The following is a 22,106-nucleotide window of genomic DNA, read 5'->3' as shown; positions in this document are numbered from 1 at the left end:
ATCATACAAATCCATAAAGAATTGATACTCTCCCTCTTTCATTTTGTATTTGACATACATCTTTTAGTTTCTCTATAATTTTGTTTGCGGTCTATGTTCCCTAGTTGCTCATCATCGTACTCTTTCTTCCTTATACTATTGATTGGCGGGTATTGTTAGTTCATAGTTTGATTGCTTTGATATTGGTATGATTCCTTTGACAATAATTTGATTTTATGAATAAACAAACTTTACACTATTTTAATTGTACACAATATATATTACTAGATACGCATGAATTTAATACCAAATGCATGTTGAAAATTGTTAGGTGATATAATATTCAATTTACATTCACCTTTTAGTAACAAACACGCTATATATATGCTCACTCACAAAATACTTGTTTGATTAAAACAAAATTCAAATGTGCATCTATCCGATATACTACTCAATGAAATTCACTATTATGAACACGTATAATCCTGCAAAATCCAAAAGTGTGGTCAAAGTATGTAGCATGATAATTGAAGAGAAACATTGTCAAAAAGTCGAGAAAAGTTGAAAAATAGACACCAAACAAAAGAGAAAAAAACAATTTGTGAAGAAATTTATATCTGTAAATATATGAACAATGCTGATTTTACCTGAAAAACAAAACCAATGCAAGCTCAAAGACAAAAAAACAACTTATTTCATTCTATAAGAAGATCCATCACTTTCTCCTATTTCAATCCAAACATTTGGCACCCAAAAGGAACTATTAAATTATATGAAAAACCTGCAGATGGAAACTACATTATTTATAGTGATGATGAAATATAATGCATAAACTAACTAAACACTAGTTGATAAACACGATGTTTCATCTAAAAGAAATTAGCAAGGAGTGAAATAGTTCGTACGTGATCCCTTGATTTCTCCAAAATAAAATATCAAGAGTGATCAAGTTTCGTTAATGGGACCAAAATCGAGCATGTCCTATCAAATGTTCAATTTTAAAATCTTGGGCCTAGTTTACCAACCCGAATCAAATTGACTAAATAGTCTTCTAATCTTGAGATAGAAAAATTCTAGCAAGGAACTATTTTAGAATGGTTAAATTAACAAACTTCCCATTATGTTACATAATATAATATTAAATTTATTTTCATCCATCAACTTAAATTTTTAGGTCCGGTGATTTAACATGGTAAACAGTATACGATATTGAATAAGAACTTAGGTATCAATGTTCCATTATCAAGAAGCCATGAAACTGATAACCAACCTTGTCTTGTGCAATTGAACTTTCAAAGCCTCTTTACTCTCATTCCATTTTGAATGATCGCCATTGCCTTTACTTTCGAATGCTTTCTTCAACGACGATCGTCATTAGGATATGTTACTCCTGATCTCTTTGTCGAGCATTCAGATGCACATCCATTCTTTGACAAAGATCAACGTGAGGATTGATAGACAGGTTCAGAGGTTTCCCTTTTCCTCCTAGATTCTCAAATTTCCTTTCTTTCATGTAGGAGTACAAAAATCGAACCGAACTGGAATCCATTCGGTTGGATTCGGATCGGATTCCGGTTCACCATTAGGTTAGAAAAGAAAAGAGGGCGTCTCCCCTTCCTTCTCCCTCATCGCCGTTCTCCATTTTGGGTTCTTCTCTGTCCTTCGACATTCTCCGTCGTTCTCCACCACCGCCGCAAACATTTTATTATTATTTGCCAAAAACATTTTATTATTACAATCTGAAAGCTAGTTAAAATTGATTATTAATTGTAATTAAAAGTTCATATACAATCATGCGTGTGAGAGTTGAGAACTTTTCCAAGTTACCTAATTTGTCAAACAACACATCAATTTATGTAAATGACATTGATATTAGTAAAAGTATAATATGCTCCGTATTATTTGAATAATGTTACTAATAATACAAATCCAGAAAGAATCGACACTCTCCTCTTTCATTTTGTATTTGACAATCATCTTTTGATTTCTCTATAATTTCGTTCCCCATCTATGTTCCTAGTTGCTCATCATCGTACTCTTTCTTCCATGGAGTATTGGTTTACGGATATTGTTAGCTCATAGTTTGATTGCTTCGATATTGGTATAGTTCCTTTTACAACAATTTGATTTCATCAATAAACAAACTCTTGAAGAATCGAAATTTCTATAAAGTACACGATATATTTTACTACCTAGATAAGCAAGAATTTAATACCAAATACATGTTGAAAATTGTTGATATAATCTTAAATTTACATTCACCTTTTAGTACCAAATACGCTGCACGTGCCCTTACCCACACACACTTGTTTGATTAAAGCAAAATTTAAATGTGATACTAAATCAAATATTCACTATTATGAACACAAGTATAATGATGCGAAATCCACGAGACGGTCGATAAAAAAAAGTTTAGCAAAATTAAAGTAGGGAGCATGAGTAATAATTGAAGGAAAACATTGTCAAAAAGTCGAGAACAGTTGAAAAATAGACGCCAAGAAAAAGAAAAAGGAAAGCAATTTATGAAGAAAAAGATAATGCAATTTCTAGTTAATTCTAATTTAATGAAGATACTAAACTTCTAATTAAATAAAAAATGAAATAAAATACACTCACCAAGTGGAAAGAAAAATGCCGAGAACGCTCACTAAAAAGTTCATCTCATATAATTAATGACAAGTTTTTTGCTAGTACATTCTTAAACAACTTTCAGCTGCGCCTATGAAAGTGATACCATTTTGTATATGCCAAAAATACTACAAATTCTTTTCTTCTTAATTCTATGACTTCTACAAATTTTATATCTGTAAAGATATGGATAATGCTGATCTTACCTGAAAAACAAAACCAATGCAAGCTCAAAGAGAAAAAAACAACTTACTTCATTCTACAAGACGATCCATCTCTTTCTCCCATTTCAATCCAAACATTTGGCGCCCAAAAGGAACTATTAAGTTATACCGAAAAACCTGCCAATAAAAACTACATTGTTTATAATGGTTGTGGAATACAATGCATACACTAACTAAACGCTATTAGATAACACGATGTTTTATCTCAAAATCAATTAGCAAGGAGTGAAATAGTTCATCTATCTTATAAAGAGTATGTGATTCATTGATTTCTCCAAAATAGGAACTCAAAAGTGCTCAAGTTTCATTAATGGATCAAAATAGGGCATTTTCTATCAAATATGCAATTTTAAAATTTAGGGTCTAGTTTGAGACAAACCCAAATCAAATTGACTAGTAAGTCTTCTAGTCTTAAGATAAAAGAATTCCAGCTGAGAACTATTTTAGAGAGGTTGGATCGGATTAATCAACTTCTGGTCATGTTAGATAATATAATATTAGATTTATTTTCATTCATCAACTTCAATTTTTAGGTCAATCGGTGATTTAACATACTAATAAGTATACGATATTGAATAAGAACCTAGGTATCAATTTTCCATTCTCAAAAAGCCATGAAACTGATAACTAACCTTGTTATTTATGTGTTGCAATTGAGCTTGCAAAGCCTTTTTACTCTCAGTCCATATTGAATGATCACCATTGCCTCTACTTTCGAATGCTTTCTTCAACGACGACCGCCATTCGGATATGTTACTCCTGATCTCTTTGTTGAGTTCGATCCATTCAGGTGCACATCCATTCTTAGACAAGATCCGATACAATGTGTCTTCTGCTGGATCAGCATGAGGATTGATAGACAGGTTCAGAGGTTTCCCTTTTCCTGGTAAATTCTCAAATTGCCCTTCTTCCATGGAATTCCAAATCCTCCGCTCAACAACATTTATCAGATCAGTTTCCGACCTGTCCAAAATATCCTAACTAATCAACCCAACAGTAGCTGACAAGCAAAGCCCTTCAATATAGTGCAAGATAAAATGTTCATCATAGTGAAGAATAAGATAGCCTTAATTTCAAGAAATTGAACAAGAACCATAAATTTACATAGAAATGATAGCATAATATGAATATGACTAGCCTTGCTGTTCATGGCTATAAACTCAAGGTTTGTTTATTTGTTTGTTTTTTCCAACGGAGATAGAAGTATTGCTAATAAGTTGCTGCATATTTGGTCGATAGTTCAATACCTCTAAGTTTCAAGGATTGGAATGGAAGTGAGTGAGAATGAAATCACATAAAGGGGAAAACAATCTTCAGTAAGCGTATTTGTAATGATAATCTTTGTGACAAGAAAAGGAATGCAGAATTCATAGACCACGATCAATTTCAGATACAAAAAAGGTAGACAATGTTACATGAGTTAACAAAATATCAACCAAAACCAAGAATCAGGATTACATCTCGAAAATCAAAGAGGGCAGAAAGAATCAGATAGGGTAAATCAGATATGAAGTAAAGGCAGGGATAACCTGACAGAGTTACGTTGGCCTCGGAGCTCTGGAGGAAGTTTACGGTCGTTGACTGCGTCTATCACCGATGAAAGACGGTCCACTAAGTTCTTCTCCGTTTTCTGTGATTTACCCGGCGGCGACGTCGTCGACGACGACGACGACGATGCCCACCTTCGGCTAGATCCGCTGAAAGCGGCAACCAGAGAGTTGTCGTCGGGAAATGATCTCGACGTTAGAAAAGAGAATGGCTTCGTCGTTGGAAGGCGAGTCGCCATGGCGGAGAATCGAGCTGAGGGCGGGCGCGGCGGAGGGGTTTCCTAAATTAGGAATTTGGCAGAGATTGTGGCCACAAACGGCAATTGGAGCTCTTCCACGTTGCTCCCGTAAGGCCTTGCCACGTATTCTTTCCAATAAATTGCAATTGATATTATCATCTTCATAGCTCTCGTCCTCAATTGGTAATTATTATAAGAAAAGTATTTGGATAAATATGAATTAAGGGTTTAAAATTAAGAATTTGTGAACATTTATTTAAAGTGCACATGATTGAATTTTTTTTTTTAAACTAATGTTTGATGAATTGAGTATGTAACTTAGATGGAGATGTTGTAATTAATACTCCAATTTATTGAATGATTTATGCCTTAAACAATGTAACCTCTCGTCCTCCCTTGGAACCACTGAATTAAAATATGTTGAACACGATTTACAAAGTGCACAACTAAAAGATCTAATTGGATAAACAACAAAAACAAAAGGATTGTCAAGTTTTCAGCATTCAAAAGTAGTAATTGAAACAAGTTTAATGGGCACATTCAATGTGGTTTGGTAATTCAATCATAAGATCATAACCATATTTTCATTCATTCACAAGATCAATAGTAACAGCAACTTCGAATTGAATCTCACAAAAAGAAAATTTCGAAAAAGACGATGACTTTCACTAATATTTCCCGTCGTTATCATCGGAACCACTTGTATCAGGTTCCTCGCACATAGGCGAAGTGAAGTAAAATGGTCCGAGGACATACTTGACAAGATCGCGATACACTAAGCTCGGTCCCCGGAGTTGAACGCCGGAGCGACCACCGGCGAAATCGGTCATGACGTTGCACGCAAGATCCGGAGACGAAACAAGCCGCACCGAGCATTTCTTCGGATTCAATTTCTTGCCGTTGATAAACTTGTTGATTGTGATATCAAATTGCCCTAATTCGTCCGTCAGATCGCTCGCATAATGCATCACTCTGCTTCTCTCATCCAAACACGTTACAGATACCTTACAATCTGAGGTCGAAAGCCTCGATTAACATTATTAGAAAACACGCGATTTCAATTTTGAAGTACTTGTTCGTTAATAATTGATTTGTATTACCTTTAAGAGGCTTTCCGTTGATCCACTCGTTCCAGCCCTGAGTGCAGTCCTGGCAGAGAACTTTTCCACCGATATGAATGACGTCGCCGCCTGCTACAATGTTGATGCAGCCGATTAAAAGTGAAGCTGCCATTGTGAGGCGCAATAAAGGTCCCATTTTGAGCTTTTTGTCTCTGTAAATGCCAGTGTGTGGATGGGGCAGGGTTGCGGAGGTTCATATAGAGAAGGAGAAGGAAGAAGGAAGTGGAGATGCACTACTTGGAGACGTGCGTTCCACCATTGGAGCTTCGAGCGAAGCTCCATTGATTATCTGGTCGAAAGTCAAAGGCAAGGAGATGCAACATTGAAGGGTGAAGAATATAGGTTTAAATATTTACCTAATCATAATTTATGATTCCCTAATTTGATGGAATACATAAAAATAAGATTTATATATTTTCTCAAGAGAAAGTATTTTTTTTTCCCTTTAAAACATTGGAACAAAATATTTTTCTTACTACTTTTATTTTGTTTCGGTTCATTCTCTACACTTTCACTTCACTCTTTCACTAACTACTTTTCTTTAATTTTGTTGATGTTAATTATTATTTTGGAGTCCGTAAAATAACAAACTTATTTACCATTACCACACAAAACAACAAGAAAAAAATTCATTTTGCCATTTTACATATTTAAAAACGTAAAGTATTTAATGAAAATCAATACTAAAATTGTAAAATTTGAATTTAGATAATAATTTTAAACAAAACTCAAAACTAAATATAAACTAAAAAAAAATACTATTTATAAAAAAAGAAAAAATTCTAATTTTATTAACTATAAATTTTAAATTCAAACTAGGTATTAAATTTGTAATTTAATCTAGAATTATACATGAATAATTTAAAAATTAAGTCTAATGGCTATTTATAAATTATATTGTTGATGGCACTGCCACATAGTTTCTATTATTCCTTCAACCACATCTATTGAACAAAAAACATTACACGGCTAGAAAATAATGTTGTTTTCTCTTTTTACAAAAATTACACTCCATTCTAAGGAAGAGAACTATCCGTGTATAAACAACAAAAACTAACCTACACTACAAAAGCCTTGCTTTTACCAATTCTATGATCCTTGATTTCTTTGAACTACAAACAAGCATGAAGATTTCCGTTTCATTTAAAGATTGAAAAGAAAAACAAGGCTATTCTTTCCAACAGGTTTCATCAATTAAAAAATTTCAGCAAACTTTGCATGACTCTTCGCGACATATACCTCAGAACCAAATGTAATTTCGTTTTAAGTTAAAGGCAAAACAAAAACTGTGCAGCGTTGCTTCAATCCATTTCTGCATATCCATCTTGTTCCAAGTTTTATGGCCTTTTTGGTGTGTGGTTGGCATCAATGGAAATCAGCTATGTAAACTCGTTTCTATTCATTAAATCAATCCAGCAGATTTTAAGGCCGCTTGAATGTCCTCATCACTGTCTCGAACCTGAAATATAAATTTCAAAAGGTACTGAGATAGAAATTCGATATCCAGACAGATCAGAGAACGGGTGGAATTTTCAATGTTGTCAATCAAAGAAGGAATCTTACCTCTATTACTTCAGAGCCAAAATGCTTCTGAATTTTGTCCATTCGCTTGATTTCCTGATCGCCACAGAGCAAGTTAAACACAGCTCCTGTAGTGATCACACAACAGTCATGAGTTTTCATTTAACAATATACCCAAAAGATTGTATATTTAGCAACTCTTCATTGCAATTAATGCTACAAAAGAGTTTGCAAATCAAGAAAAAAGCAATCCCGTAGTCGTGTTCTAAGATGGACACAATATATTTTTCTTTTTTGTATCCGTGAGTCTCAGGACTAAGAAGCTAGTTTTAAAAAATTGATTTGAACCCCTATAAAGTTGCTTAGCATCAACAATCTAGAAACATGGAGGCATATCCAGGGTTTAGGGCTGGAAGAATCTAGAAACATAGATACGAAAGAACAATAGCAACGGAAACTTACCCTTGCGCCCAAAACGACCTGCCCGACCAATTCGATGAAGATACACCTCGAAGTTAGGCTCTGACGATGAGGAAGATCTATATTTCATCGCTTGTGAAGAAGGATCATGTTTAAGAGGAAGATCATAATTGATAACTAGATTAACCTAAAAAAAACATATATTAGAGGTCTGAAAAGGCATCATGTTATATACTATCAGCAAACAAAGGAGTGGATGGAGAACTGATATTCGTACTTGCTGCTGATCAAAGCCTCGAGCTAGAAGGTCAGTCGAAATAAGAACTTTAGTCAAACCGTCTTTGAACTCTTTTATTATTTTGTCTCTAATGTCATTCGTCATTGCCCCTTGGATGGTAGTCACATCATAACCAAGATCAACTAGTGCATTATGTAACACTCCAGCACTGTTTCTTGTGGCCACAAATATAATTGTTTGACCCAATTTGTCTGCAAGTTCAAAAATTCTATCTTTTATGACTCGGATTTTAGTTTGTTCATTTGGACATATCAACTTGAATTGCTTCACACTCTCCAAAGATAGTTCTTCCTTCTTCACAAACAGTTGGTTGTAATCTTTAACAACCCTAGAGACAAAGTTTTTAACATTCTCATCGAATGTAGCAGAGAACAGAAGCACCTGAAACAAATTTTTAACAATAAGAAAAGGAAAAATGAGATTACTATGACTAGATATGGTTATATAATAATATAGACAAACCTGGCAATGAGAGCTACTTCTCTCAATGTCCCTCATGATTCTCAATGAATCATCCTGAATGCCATCCTGAATAAAAACAAACAAAATAAACAGAAAAAATAACTACCATTGTCCACCCTCACAATTACTTAAAATAACTATTACATTTAACGCATCATTAACGATACAAAAATATACATTACAAAACTATGATCTTGAATAACAGATCAAGAGAAGATCACTGCTTCCCATGGACACAGATGCTACAGTATGTACAGTCTATACATAGTAACTTACCTCGCCAAGCATATGATCGGCCTCATCAAAAACAAGAATCTTCACGCAGCTTACTCCCAACTTCCTCCCTGACATCCATTTCTTTATTGTGCCAGGAGTTCCAATCACAACTTGCGCAGTTATGGGTGGCCGCTTTGATACCGGCATATAGTTTGCACTGTCAGCGGGAACAGCACACTCTGAAGTTATCCCAGTGTATTTTCCCATTTTCTTAAGAACCTCAATATTCTACAATAATAATATTAAAGAAGAATTAAGATCTAACATAGATAGGAGCCAATGGCATTCATTTAAACATAAAAGAGAGCTTCTTACTTGCATGGCTAACTCCCTTGTAGGACATATGCAAAATGCCTGAGGAGCCTTCAAGTTCACATCAACACGACTCAACATCCCAAGCACAAAACATGTAGTCTTTCCAGAACCATTGTGTGCTTGAGCAATTAAATGTTTGTAAGGAGGAGTCAGGATCATAGGTAAACTTATAGCTTGAATCTTACTTGGCTTATGGAATCTCATCTCAACATACAAACCCTTCAACAACTCCTTAGACAGATTCAAGTCCTCAAAAGTACTAGCTGATGAATATGGAGTATCACCAGTTGTCACCTACATCAAATGAAAAATAAATTTTAAGGGATTCCATGACCTCGGAAGGCACAGAGGATGAACCTCCAGTATCAGCAACCACATCATCGTCTTCTTCATCGCCCCAAGATCGTTTGGGCATTGGTGAAACTACGAATGGGGCAGTACTCGGAGAATGAGTGATGGTGGCGTCACACGACGAGCCATTGGAGGTAGAATCTGGAGCAACATCATCATCTGCCATTGCTGGTACACAATGGCGAAGGTGAAGAATCAAATAGGACTAGATTGACGCGGGTATGGGAGAGGGCGAAACAAAGAATGAAGAGTGTGGTTTATATATATATATAGTTTGGGGGTGAAGAAGATGACGAGAATGATTGCAAAATAGTTTTTATTTTCATGGAAATAAGAAACAATAGATATATTTTATTTATTAATTTTACATTTTTATTAAAATTTTCATTGGGTTCTAACTAAAGTTAAAATTTTCAATTATTTTAATTGGCTTGAAAGGTAAATAATAAAAGTATTTACATTTCATGAAAATTTCACTACATATATATATATATTAAAAGTTGAGGACCAACCTAGATATTTTAATAATTTATGTTAAATGGACAACAATAAAAAAATCATAAAAGGTTTAATTCCAAAATTTGAGATTTTCTTTTTTGGTGGGAAAGACCCAAAATTGACCTTTAGAAAGTTAAATAATCACCAACAAGTACACCCAAAATGATATTTAAAGCATATAATATAAATTTATATCAATAGATAAAAGAAAGGGGTACTTCCGACTATTCACATACAATTTGGACTGTGCATGCTGGAGCAGATCCATGGCGGTTTAAAGCTTAAAGCTTTTATAAGCCGAACTTTATTTGTTAATCCAAAACCAAATATTTTCTTCCAAACTGACTCCATGGCAATGTGCAGAATCAAACCCATAACTCGATCTTTGCTCATAAATCCTCCCATTTGACAACTCAAAACAACCCACAAAATTCCACCGGAAATGCGGGCCTTCTCTTCCTTGATCTTGGCCTTAGCATCCGTCGTTCTGCCGGCGACGGTGGTCTACTGTGGCTTCCCCGTCCCACTTCTCTCTCTGTACAGGGCCGTCCCTTCTTCTTCCCCTGTCCAACTCGAAACCCTTAGAGCTCGGGACCGACTCAGACATGCCAGAATCTTGCAAGGTGTTGTCGACTTCTCAGTCGAAGGTTCTTCCGATCCATTGCTCGTTGGGTACTTTTTGCTCTTCATTTCTAATTTCTTTAAATTTTTGTTGTTTTTAGCAGTTGGTTGTGTTTGTAAATCATCAACTCTAGGATTATTGTGCTTTTCTTGGATTATTATCGATTTTTGTGTTTTGTGATATTTTCGTCCCTGTGATACTCTGTTTAGCGGCTGGTAGGTCGTTCAGGAGTGAGCGAGAGGAAGATATGGAATTAAATCAAAGAAAGCGAAAGAAGGATAGTGGAATCGACATTATTGACTTGAAACTGAAAAAAAAAATGCTTTATATTCTCCTTTTTCGTTTCTTCTGTTATTCTAACCTGGAAGAGTAGTAATAATTAATAAATGCTACTTTACTTCTTTATTTGATTCTTCTTGTTCTTTTATTTAAATATTTCTTGTGTTTGCCACTTCACTCACGCCGTATGTTATAAAGCAATTATAGCCGTTTGAATTCCATGGATGGTTCTGTTTTGATTTAATCCGACTAACTCTCTGAACTTTATTTCTGAGTGAACTTTTTTTTTTTGTTGTTGATGGATTGTTCAGGCTTTACTTTACCAAAGTCAAATTGGGCACTCCTCCGATGGAATTTACGGTGCAGATCGACACTGGAAGCGATATATTGTGGGTCAACTGCAATTCTTGCAACGGCTGCCCCAGATCAAGTGGACTTGGAGTAAGAGTCTTTCTTTTTATTTTCTCTTTTGGTAGTTTCGAATTACCTCATGACCTGCATGTTGAAATTCTTATTTTAGTTTACCCTGTGCAGATTCAACTAAATTTCTTTGATGCTTCTAGCTCATCAAGTTCTTCACTCGTCTCCTGTTCTGACCCAATATGCAATTCCGCATTCCAAACGACTGCAACACAGTGTTTAACGCAGAGTAATCAATGCAGTTACACTTTTCAGTATGGTGATGGAAGTGGAACATCAGGTTATTATGTATCTGAGTCCATGTACTTTGACATGGTCATGGGACATTCTATGATTGCTAACTCTTCAGCTAGTGTTGTTTTTGGGTGAGTTTGGGTGGGCACAATTTTTACTTTCTGAATTTCCTAACACACGTAATTCAAATGAATCTGGTTTGAACTAACCTTTTACCTCATTGTCATGCTAATTGTCGTATTATGAATGTTATTATGTCTATCTACATGAAGAAGAATGTGAGTTTAATGTTTGTCTCATCATGCCACAGTCATATTTTGATACCGAATATAATATATCCTCTGGTACATTCTCAATATATTTTCTCCTTGCTCAATGCTGACATGCATTTATTTTTACATTTTTGAAAAGACGCTGAAATTACTGTATGAATCTTTAAATACAGCTGTAGCACCTATCAATCAGGAGACTTGACTAAATCAGACCATGCAATAGATGGTATTTTCGGATTTGGCCCCGGGGATTTGTCTGTTATATCACAGTTGTCAGCTCGAGGGATAACCCCTAAAGTATTTTCCCATTGTTTAAAGGGAGAAGGAAATGGTGGTGGCATATTGGTTCTTGGTGAGGTTTTGGAGCCAGGCATTGTGTATAGCCCACTTGTGCCCTCTCAGTATGTGTCCACCTTTATCTTTTCTTTTTCTAGAAATTTGTTATTTTAAAATAAAATGTCAAAGTAAAACAGTGAACATAGGGGATCATCTTTTCTGAGAACAGTTTTTCAATATTAGAGGCACATTCAAATTATATTCAGAAAGAATTTGGTATCTTATTAGAAGCCTAAAAATGGAGAGTTTACAACTGAAAACCACAAGTAATTGGATTCATTTTTTTATGCTAAGACAACTGCCAATTTGACCGTGTCTTTTGCCTTCATTGCTGGTTTTACTTTTTGGAAACCATAAGCTACTTGTAGAATTTCTTTTGTCACAAATGATTGTGCTTTGATGATTGTTTTCTTCTGGAAGCTACTCCTTTCCAGTATGATCCCACCCTAGCTTTGAATCTAGGATGTAGTAAAATTAAAGATTCTATCAATTTAAAATTTTATTTTATTCTGGCTATGACATTCTCTTTCGAAATTATGAATTTGTGTTGCCATCCAGCACGAGTCACCTGTTTCAGGTTTTTATTTCACAATTGTTTTTCTGTTAATAGAAAAATGTAGTACTTCTGTTGAAAGTTTATGTTAGGTCCCTCCTCCCTGCTATCAGTAAAACCCAAGGCATACAAATATCCAAGATAACAGAGCAAGAGTTTTTCTGTTCCTATATATTTACCGATGGAAAATATGAACTCAGTTCAACAAACAAACAAGATAACAAGAACAGAAAATACAATAAGGAATATAGGCTCAGCAAATTCGAGATAGCCTAGTAATTCTCTCCTAGAAGACTCTTCCTCCTCCAAATTCTTCACACCCAACCATATTCCTCAAAACCCTACTTAACCCTAATTCCTTCAATCTCTTACTTTTCTATTTCGCGATCCCCTCTCTCACTATGCATTCCCACGTTCCACTAACGGTCTCCCCTTTTCTACTCCTCTTCTTATAGTATGTATAATTGGGGGTCTTACAGTTTAACTGTATTAATAATATCAGGCCTCACTATAACTTATATCTGCAAAGCATCACTGTCAATGGTCAGACACTCCCAATTGATCCATCTGTGTTTGCAACTTCAATAAATCGAGGGACTATTATAGACTCTGGGACAACATTGGCTTACCTTGTCGAAGAAGCATATACTCCATTTGTCAGCGCTGTAAGTTTATTCCCCAGCTTCAAATTAATGTTTTGTTCTTGCTGTGACGTAGTAATTGTACAGGTTAAGGAATAAAAATAAAATAAACATTTAAAACTCAGCTGCCATGTCAATTTCCATCACTCATTTTGAGGGGAAAGTATCCAAAAGAATTGTTTTAATACCATTTTAAAGGTTAAAGATCACCATGGAACTTTTTTAATGTTAACTAGCAAATATTCTTATTGTCTTATGTATGCAACTAATCAATGTGTTTTTCTTTTGACTTGTTTAGATAACTGCTGCTGTTTCCCAGTCTGTAACTCCTACTATTTCAAAGGGCAACCAGTGTTATCTAGTATCCACCAGGTTGGTCTCTACTTCTAACTATATCAAAAGAGGTGTAGTTTGATCTTCAACTAACCCAAGAATTGAATGGGGCAAAACTCTGTTCTATGTGCAGTGTGGGCGAGATATTTCCTTTGGTTAGCTTAAACTTCGCGGGCAGTGCATCCATGGTGTTAAAACCCGAGGAATATCTTATGCATCTAGGCTTTTATGTAAGTTGTTTGAGATTCATTCCATCTGTTCCACGTTGACTAGAGTGTTGATATAATATTAAATTTGCCATAAGCCATTGGGCTTAAGGTTTTAGATTGATTGGTGATTTAACATGGTATGAGAATAGGAGGTCCGGACTTTGAACCTTGTAAAGTTATTTCATCTCTAATTAATATTGAATTTCAACTTGTTGGACCTTCAACAAATTTTCGAGCTCGAGCTCACAAGTATAGAGAAGTGTTAGATTGTTGATATAACATCAAATTTTACTATATAACGCATTAGCTTAAGCTTTTGGGCTGATCGGTAATTTAACACTGACCATGTATAAATATTTGATATCGCTCTATTCTTGTAGGATGGTGCTGCATTGTGGTGTATTGGTTTTCAGAAAGTTCAGGAAGGAGTAACGATTTTAGGAGGTTAGTACCTGAACTTGGACACTTCTTTTCGAATATGAATATCTGCCAAATCTTGGGCAATAAAATGCTGACTTTTTTTTGGTAAAAATCAAATTGCATCTGTGTATCAATCTGATACCATGAATCAATGTGTACCACTGAACATGTCTTCGTCTTGCAGATCTTGTTATGAAAGATAAGATATTTGTATATGATTTGGCTCGCCAGCGAATTGGGTGGGCAAGCTACGATTGTAAGTTGAATGAACGTACAAGGCAGTGTGTATAATAAATACGTACAACCCCATTGAACAACTTTAATTCAGATTTATTTTGTGAAAAACAAACTTCGTTTCCAGGTTCTCAAGCTGTAAATGTATCTGTCACATCTGGGAAGAACGAGTTCGTCAATGCAGGACAGCTAAGCGTGAGCAGCTCGTCCCGAGATAAGCTCCTTCAGTCACTAACTATGGAAGCAGTAGCAATGTTAACGAGTCTCATTTTGTTCATCCACTCCCAGCTTCTGTAACTTTAATATGTAGTGTTCTCACTTCTGAAATCCCCATTCTTTACACCAATTGTTTGCCTCTCCAGTCTATATTTAAGATGATTGGTAGTGGCTGTGTAGTGTGTTGTGATTTTTAGACCATGAGAGATGCAATGCGCCAGAAAGTTGATTCACAGCTTGAAGATACTCTGGCCAACTTCTTAGATTGGGCCTGGCCCATATTTTGAGCGATGGTAGAAGTGTAAATTATGTGCTAGTTTGTTGTAGAGAGAGAGAGGTTCAAGGTGATTGGCTCTTGATAAGTGATGTCAAAAGGTAACTGTATTTTAGCTTGAGCTTTTGAACAAATATATTGCTCTTAGTCTTAGATGGTAGAGTCTGGTAGATTTGAATTCCTTATTATTTCTTTCAATGTACATTTGTAATGTAATTGTGTTGTCTTTCCAAAGAAATGTATTTAAGATGATTTTTGTGGTTTATTGCTTTGGTTGGATTATATTGGATACAGTTATCTTTAGTACATAAAGTTATGAGTTCAGCTCTTAATTCTTAAGTTAATTTGAAAGAGGCTTCTAAATTTTTTACCTTGTTTTTTAGGTTTGAAGATTAAATTTTTATAGACAGATTGATTCATTCCTAAAAGTTAATAATTTGATTTCAATTCTCGAAGTTGTATTAAAAAAGTTTACTAATTTACCGGACAAATTTGAATTTTGTGGTCTACTTTATAAAATGAGCAAATATCATTAAAAAGCTACAAATTAGATCCATATAACAAAAATAAAAAAAGATCAAGATAATTCACTTAACAAATTACGGCTGCTAAATCAATAACTAATTACGAAATGATTGAAATTAAAATTTGCTTAATTTTTGAACCTAGACGACGGAAGGGTAAGTGAAAGGGTTTTTGTTTTTCCCAATTAATTAGTAAAAAAAAGGGTTTATTTTTCGCAAATAATTAATTAATTAATATCATTCTTTGACTTCGTAACCATTTCCGATGTGGATTCTTATTTGCTCCCGATCACGTGACAGCCAAAAGAAGAAAGAAGAAAGAAGAAATGGATAAAAATAGACCTTCCGGTAAATAATAATAATAATAAAAAAAAAAAAAAAGGGGGTTTGAAGAATTCTCTTAAGGGATATGGGACCCACACATTTTACTAATCTCGCCCTCTCCCGCCCTTCATGTTTTCTACACATTCCCTCCTATTTTCATGCAACCTTTCGTTGAAATTTCCAAGTACTCACATTCTTACCGGCTACCGGCTCTACCCACTATACCTTTTTACTCCAAAATATCAGTATAACCAATCACCTTCAAACACGACGCCGTTTAACGAGACTTCTACAAAATATCATTTGATTATTATTTTACATAAAATCGTAATTTCCACGTCAGATTAAAAAGAAAAAAGAATCAAGAAATTAGCGAGCGGAAGTTGGGTTCCACTGTGGGATATGGCGCGTGAGCTCGTTTCTATACCGGGGGATCTTTTATAGCTAACGGCTCAAGCAGTGGATCCATGCAAAAGCCTCACTCTCCAAATCGTACTCTCTTTTCTCTTTTTTTTTTTTCTTCCTTCCCTTCTCTCCAATCCCCCGTTCTAGAAACCGAAATTCAATATTCTTTTTCTTCTTTCTCTCTCTCTCTCTCACTCTCTCCATTTATTCCATAATAATCAACCACAGATTCCAAAGAAAACCGTCACCAGCATTACTCAGGTTTCGTCTGCGGCGTTCTTCTTCTTATTATTATTATTATTGTTTTGTGTTTGTTTGATAATGATGTCGTTGATGATGATCTGTTTTTCTTTCGATTGCAGGTGTTTGTGTGATTTCCATTTCAATGGCAACTGTTTCTCAGCCTACGGCTCATGCCTCTCCGGCTTCCCTCTACGTTGGCGACCTTCATCCTGATGTTACTGATGGACAGCTCTTTGATGCTTTCTCTGGATTCAAGAGCCTTGCCTCTGTTCGTATATGTAGAGATTCCTCCACTGGACGCTCTCTCTCTTATGGCTATGTCAATTTCATTTCTCCTCAAGATGGTACGTATTCGTTTTTTCTTCTCTTATTTATTATTTCTCGTTTCGTTCTTAATTATTCCGTACATTTGTTTCGTTTGATTTTTGTTTTTTTCTTTCTATTTCTTTCTTGTTTAGAGATATTAAATGACGATCGTTTAATAAAAGACTATATGAGTTGGATTCGTTGGGATTCCGATGAATTTATTGTTATTATTTAGTTTATGCAGAAAAGAATGTTTGCTGATCACGGTCTTAATTAATTTATTCTTGTTCTTGATGTGATTTGATTAAAGAAAAAAAAAAGGGAAATAATAGTAACAAAGAGGTTGTTTAACAGCCGGTTAAGGCTTCTGTTATTTATTTGCTTTCACCAACTTCCTTTTCTGTTTTTTAATAGATTTTTTTCATCATTTTGCTGCTTAATTTGGAAATGGTGGTTTCTTCGATTAGTTCTTGGATAAGTATTTGAAACTCTATAAATGCTGGGTAAATGATTTTCTGACGATTGTGTATTGTTGTTCTGTCTGGATTTAAAACAGCAACCAATGCCATAGAGGTAATGAATCACAGTATGCTGAATGGAAGAGCAATTCGAGTCATGTGGTCACGTCGCGATGCTGATGCAAGAAAAAGTGGAATTGGAAACGTGTTTGTTAAGGTTTATGTTGTTTTTACAGAGAGAATAACTTGGCCTGTAAAATCAATATCACGTTATATGCATAAAATTGACATTTTAATAATCGTCTTCTTTTGTTCTTTTTCTGGTTAACTTGATAAACCAATGCAGAACTTGAGCGATTCAATCAATAGTTTAGGACTTCACGAGCTATTTAAGAAATTTGGAAATGTTCTGTCCAGCAAAGTTGCCACATCCGATGATGGGAAGAGCAAAGGATATGGCTTTGTTCAATTTGAGTCTGAGGAATCTGCAAATGCTGCTATAGAGTCACTGAATGGCTTTACCGTTGGGGATAAGCAGATGTAAATACTGTCCTTCTCACTTCATCAGCCATGCAATGATTGCATGATGCGATGAAATAACATAATATACATGAGAATTCATAATTTTTAGTAACTGTTCGATGTTTATTATTTGTATGTCTTAATTTACATTCGTCACATGTGTCACAGATATGTTGGAAAGTTTGTCAGGAAAAGTGATCGAGTTTTGGCCAATCCTGATATTAAATATACCAATTTGTACGTGAAGAATCTTGACCCAGAGATTGGGGAAGAGCATTTGCAGGAGAAGTTCTCCGAGTTTGGAAAAATTTCCAGCATGATTATTTCAAGGGATGAGAATGGGGTGTCAAGGGGTTTTGGCTTTATCAACTTTGAAAACTCTGATGATGCCAAACGGGCATTGGAAACGCTTAATGGATCGCAACTTGGTACAAAATACACCTTTTTGTCCCCTTTGTTCTCAACTAGATTATTTAATTTTAACTCAATTAATGTCACTATGGGTCTTTCTTTATCAGGTTCTAAGGTTATCTACATTGCAAGGGCACAAAAGAAGACCGAACGTGAGGAAGTATTACGTCGACATTATGAAGAGAAATGTAAGGAGCAAGTGTTAAAATACAAGGTACCTTTTAAAACTCGTCCTTTTCATTCTTGGTATAATTATAGTCTCTTTCTCCTAACAAACAACATATTCCTATCACATAGGGATCAAATGTGTATGTGAAGAACATTGATGATGGTGTTACTGATGAAGAACTAAGAGAGCGTTTTAGTCAGTTTGGCACCATCACTTCATCAAAACTTATGCGAGATGACAAGGGAATAAACAAAGGGTTTGGATTTGTCTGCTTTTCCAACCCTGATGAAGCTAAAAGAGCTGTGAACACTTTGCAAGGTACATTAGTAGTTGATGAGTGCATAGAAGTACTAATATAAATTTTTTCTTAAACGTTCAATATAGGTGTTTAGTTGCGTTGCTCGTGTTCCTGAATTGTTTTAAGTTTTGAAGGAAGTTTTCATTTTCTTCCTTACTCAAACTGAAATTTCGTTCGGCAATCTTGTAGAAACTTGAATCCATGGATTTGTAGAATTAAGTAGAGTTTAAGAATGAATGTTCAAGTATGAATTATTACATGGAAAAAACTTCAAAATATATTTACAGCTTGGCATCTATTTCTTGTTTTATTGTCAACCTATCATTTCTTAAGTTCTATTCGTTAAGTCTCTGCTAATTGCCTTTCCTTGGACACTGTATACTGTATGCTGTATACCCATAGGATGCATGTTTCACGGGAAGCCACTCTATTTGGCAATTGCACAAAGAAAAGAGGATAGGCAAATGCAATTGAAGCTTCAGTTTGCGCAACGGCTGGCAGGGATACCAGGACCGTCGACTACAATTTTTCCTGGTGGTTACCCACCTTATTACTACCCAGCACCTGGTGTTGTTCCACCAGTAGCATCTCGTCCAGGTCTAATGTTTCAGCCTTTAGGTATGAGGCCTGGATGGAGAGCCAACACTTATACATCTCCTGTAAGACCTGGCTTTCAACCTTCACCACTACCTATTGTAAGTTAAAACTTTTCTTGGATTGAACCTACACGTCGGTTTTTTTTTTTTTTTTCTTTCTTTCTTTTGTATATGTCATTTTAGATAAAAAAGAATTAAGCATTTTTTCTTCATTTTGTCTTTTCAGCAAGAGTGGAATTATTATTATGATTTAAAATTTGTCAACTTATTAATACAACCCTTCTTAGCATCTCTAACTTTTACTCCACAGATACCGACTGCTTCGAGGCAACCCAGACAAAACAGAGGCAAAATGAATGGACCAATGCTTTCTCATCAGAATGGAATCCAATCTGTCTCATATATGCAAAATTCACAAGATGCCAATCAGTCAGTAGTTACTGCAAAATCATCCGGCAATCAGCAGGTAAACTGTTTTGGTCTTTCTACGAATTATTCACTTGCCTTCTTATGCCCTCGTTTTGGTCCCATTCATCTGATTTTAGACTGGAATAGACTTTATCAGAATGGTTTCTATGGTAATTTATTTTTTGTTGGGATCTTTTCAATTTTAATCATTTTATAATCACTTCGAACATATCCTTGTAAAAATCATTCTCAAACATGTCCTTAATTAGTCATTGACCATTCTAAGGTGTTATATTCATATTGTGTGTTCTACGTAAAATATGATTTTATGAGGTTTCTGTTGTAGTGGACCGGACAGGTTAAGTATGTCCCAAATGCTCGCTCATGTGAAACGAACAAAGCTTCTGGAGCCTCAGCTGCTGCTGCTTTTAATTCTGTTGGAGATATCTCTCAGGGATCACAAATACTGAGCAGCATGCTTGCTTCCTCTCCCCCAGACCAACAGAAACAGATCCTTGGGGAGCATCTTTACCCCTTGGTCCAAAAACGCAAGGTATAACTGATTGTGACCATATTACTTAGAGCACGTTTGCCGTTTAGGAGTGATTTTGAAATGATTGTGCCAAAAGTTCACAACTAATTTGTATGCCCTGCTTAGGATACTGGATGATTCTATAGTCACACCACACACACCAATGCTATTTTGTTCTTAAAATTAAGAATTAAGTAAGGATTGATGACACTTGCAGCCGGAGCTTGCTGCGAAAATTACGGGTATGCTTCTGGAGATGGACAACTCGGAATTGCTACTGCTGTTAGAGTCACCTGAATCTCTGGCTGCCAAGGTTGAAGAAGCAGTGCAGGTGCTTAAGATCTCAAAGACTAAGCTCTCCAACCAAGACACACTCAGTTTCTTACCAGCTGAGCTTGCAGTTAACTGAAAAGGGACCAAAACTCTCTTCCAACTCATTAAGTTCACTTCCTCAGCGAATTTTTGCTAATTCATTCCTTAACTCGAAGTCCTGGGAGAGCATAATTTTCGGTACTGAACCATCTCTAGTTTCTGGCCTGGAAGATTGTTCTAATAATTTTCCAGATTTTGCAGTCATTTTCTTTTTCCATCTTATGTTGAGGAACACTTTAATCTTCTTCCATTTTGCTTAGAAATTGAACTAACTAACCTTTTACTAGTCTCTTGGTAGTAACTTTTCTTTTGTCAGGGTCAGGATGGATGCTTGTTTGGAACTTGAATGCTGTTTTCTAATTTTGATTGATAAAATTGTAGAAAGCATTTTTGTTTTGTTTTGTTTTGTTTATGTTATTGTTTTTCAGTATTGCTATGCTTAGACTTAATAACTTCTATAATTCTAGTTTATTCTGTTTAGAATTTAAAAGTAATGCATCACAAAGTTCTATTCACTAAAGTTGCGTTTTTAGGAAATCCCTCAGCTCAAACTCTAGTGTTTCGAGGGGACAATGTTTTAGGCGTTTTGTTTGTTAAAAATAAAAACTACGTAACTTGTTTTGTCGTTGTTTTCATAAACAAAATATATTTTTTAAAAAGTTTCTCTTTTTTTTTTTTTTAATTTTTCTTTATAATTTTATAAACAAATTTCTTGTTTGAAAAACCACAAAAAAAATGTGAATTAGGTACCAACACACTTCTTTTTTAATTGATTTTAAAAAAACAAATTAGTTACCAAACGAAGTTTTAAGTTAGAAGTTTATTTATTTGACAAAATGTTATTAATTTGATATTATTTGTGATTTTCACATATTCAGTAAAATAGTTTTAGAAGTCATTCATAACTATTTCTCAAACCTTCACGTTGATTTTAAAACTTAGTAAACATGGTTTAAAACCGTCTGAATTTTAGGAATAAAATAACTTTTTTCTAGATTGTCTTAGGATAACATTTTTTTCGGGTATTTGGTAAAGCGAAATTAATATGTTAAGGTTAGTAAGTTTCTGATCGAATTGTAGAGTAGTTTATAAATTTGTGTTTAAGATGTAGAATTATAAAAATATAAGGAAATATGAGTTTAACCGTCAATGTGAAATATGTGTAATATATATGTGAAAATATAAAATTACTCAACAAATATGCTCCTATTAAAGTTGAATCGTTTACATCAACTTTGAGCTAAAAAGCCCTTTAGGTATGAACTCTATCTATTACTTATGTTAATTGAGTTATAAATCGTATTATTCTTTTGTAATTATAAATTTTACTATTATATTAATCAAGTTAAACTACAAATATTTTATATGGTTTTTGGCCAACTTAGTTTTGACTTAATTTTTTTTTTTTTAACTTTTAAATATTTTAAATTCACTGTTTTAGGATTTAAAAAGAAAAATTCAAAATTTTGAATTCTATTAAACATAAAATCTTTAAATTATATCCCATGGAGATGAGCAATTGATTGTTTGTTATATATATAAAAAACCCCCAAAATTTGTTAGGATTTATTTCACACGAAATAAAAATAAAATGTGAATGGACTAGTTTTTTTCTT

General features: G+C 34.7%; 5 protein-coding genes across 6 annotated transcripts; 2 read left to right on the top strand and 3 right to left on the bottom strand.

Moving 5' to 3' along the window:
- Positions 1-1,014: 1,014 nt before the first annotated feature.
- On the bottom strand, positions 1,015-4,843 carry LOC103486543 (uncharacterized). 2 transcript variants are annotated; one of them, XM_051084151.1, is made up of 4 exons: positions 4,361-4,766; positions 3,464-3,794; positions 2,861-2,948; positions 1,015-1,659 (listed from the first exon to the last, which is right to left on the bottom strand). In XM_051084151.1, the coding sequence occupies exons 1-3, from the start codon at positions 4,615-4,617 to the stop codon at positions 2,862-2,864; spliced, it is 675 nt and encodes a 224-aa protein (XP_050940108.1). In that variant the 5' UTR covers positions 4,618-4,766; the 3' UTR covers positions 1,015-1,659; position 2,861. The 2 variants fall into 2 exon arrangements, with proteins under 2 accessions (XP_050940108.1, XP_008442765.1); XM_008444543.3 differs by lacking the exon at positions 1,015-1,659 and adding an exon at positions 1,831-2,089 and having other exon boundaries at positions 4,361-4,843.
- Positions 4,844-5,166: 323 nt separating this feature from the next.
- LOC103486544 (pistil-specific extensin-like protein) lies at positions 5,167-6,092 on the bottom strand. The gene is made up of 2 exons (XM_008444544.3): positions 5,718-6,092; positions 5,167-5,629 (listed from the first exon to the last, which is right to left on the bottom strand). The coding sequence occupies exons 1-2, from the start codon at positions 5,872-5,874 to the stop codon at positions 5,286-5,288; spliced, it is 501 nt and encodes a 166-aa protein (XP_008442766.1). The 5' UTR covers positions 5,875-6,092; the 3' UTR covers positions 5,167-5,285.
- A 788-nt stretch (positions 6,093-6,880) lies between these two features.
- Positions 6,881-9,547, bottom strand: LOC103486545 (DEAD-box ATP-dependent RNA helicase 38). The gene is made up of 8 exons (XM_051083429.1): positions 9,365-9,547; positions 9,031-9,324; positions 8,716-8,943; positions 8,440-8,505; positions 7,957-8,358; positions 7,722-7,866; positions 7,302-7,387; positions 6,881-7,197 (listed from the first exon to the last, which is right to left on the bottom strand). Exons 1-8 carry the CDS (start codon positions 9,545-9,547, stop codon positions 7,141-7,143), a joined length of 1,461 nt encoding a protein of 486 aa, XP_050939386.1. The 3' UTR covers positions 6,881-7,140.
- Positions 9,548-10,175: 628 nt separating this feature from the next.
- LOC103486547 (aspartic proteinase 36) lies at positions 10,176-15,187 on the top strand. Its single transcript, XM_008444546.3, has 10 exons — positions 10,176-10,551; positions 11,092-11,221; positions 11,315-11,565; positions 11,880-12,107; positions 13,098-13,260; positions 13,535-13,608; positions 13,703-13,799; positions 14,159-14,222; positions 14,383-14,454; positions 14,560-15,187. Exons 1-10 carry the CDS (start codon positions 10,322-10,324, stop codon positions 14,727-14,729), a joined length of 1,479 nt encoding a protein of 492 aa, XP_008442768.2. The 5' UTR covers positions 10,176-10,321; the 3' UTR covers positions 14,730-15,187.
- A 1,044-nt stretch (positions 15,188-16,231) lies between these two features.
- On the top strand, positions 16,232-20,874 carry LOC103486548 (polyadenylate-binding protein 7). The gene is made up of 11 exons (XM_008444547.3): positions 16,232-16,436; positions 16,538-16,762; positions 17,281-17,399; positions 17,529-17,722; positions 17,873-18,132; positions 18,223-18,329; positions 18,413-18,602; positions 18,985-19,277; positions 19,489-19,644; positions 19,933-20,139; positions 20,336-20,874. The coding sequence occupies exons 2-11, from the start codon at positions 16,561-16,563 to the stop codon at positions 20,525-20,527; spliced, it is 1,920 nt and encodes a 639-aa protein (XP_008442769.1). The 5' UTR covers positions 16,232-16,436; positions 16,538-16,560; the 3' UTR covers positions 20,528-20,874.
- The last annotated feature ends 1,232 nt before the right edge of the window (positions 20,875-22,106 follow it).

Source organism: Cucumis melo, chromosome 4 (assembly GCF_025177605.1).
Source record: "Cucumis melo cultivar AY chromosome 4, USDA_Cmelo_AY_1.0, whole genome shotgun sequence".
NCBI classification, from domain to species: domain Eukaryota; kingdom Viridiplantae; phylum Streptophyta; class Magnoliopsida; order Cucurbitales; family Cucurbitaceae; genus Cucumis; species Cucumis melo.
The sequence above is the reverse complement of the archived record's forward strand: the minus strand, read 5'-3'. Positions and strand labels throughout refer to the sequence as shown.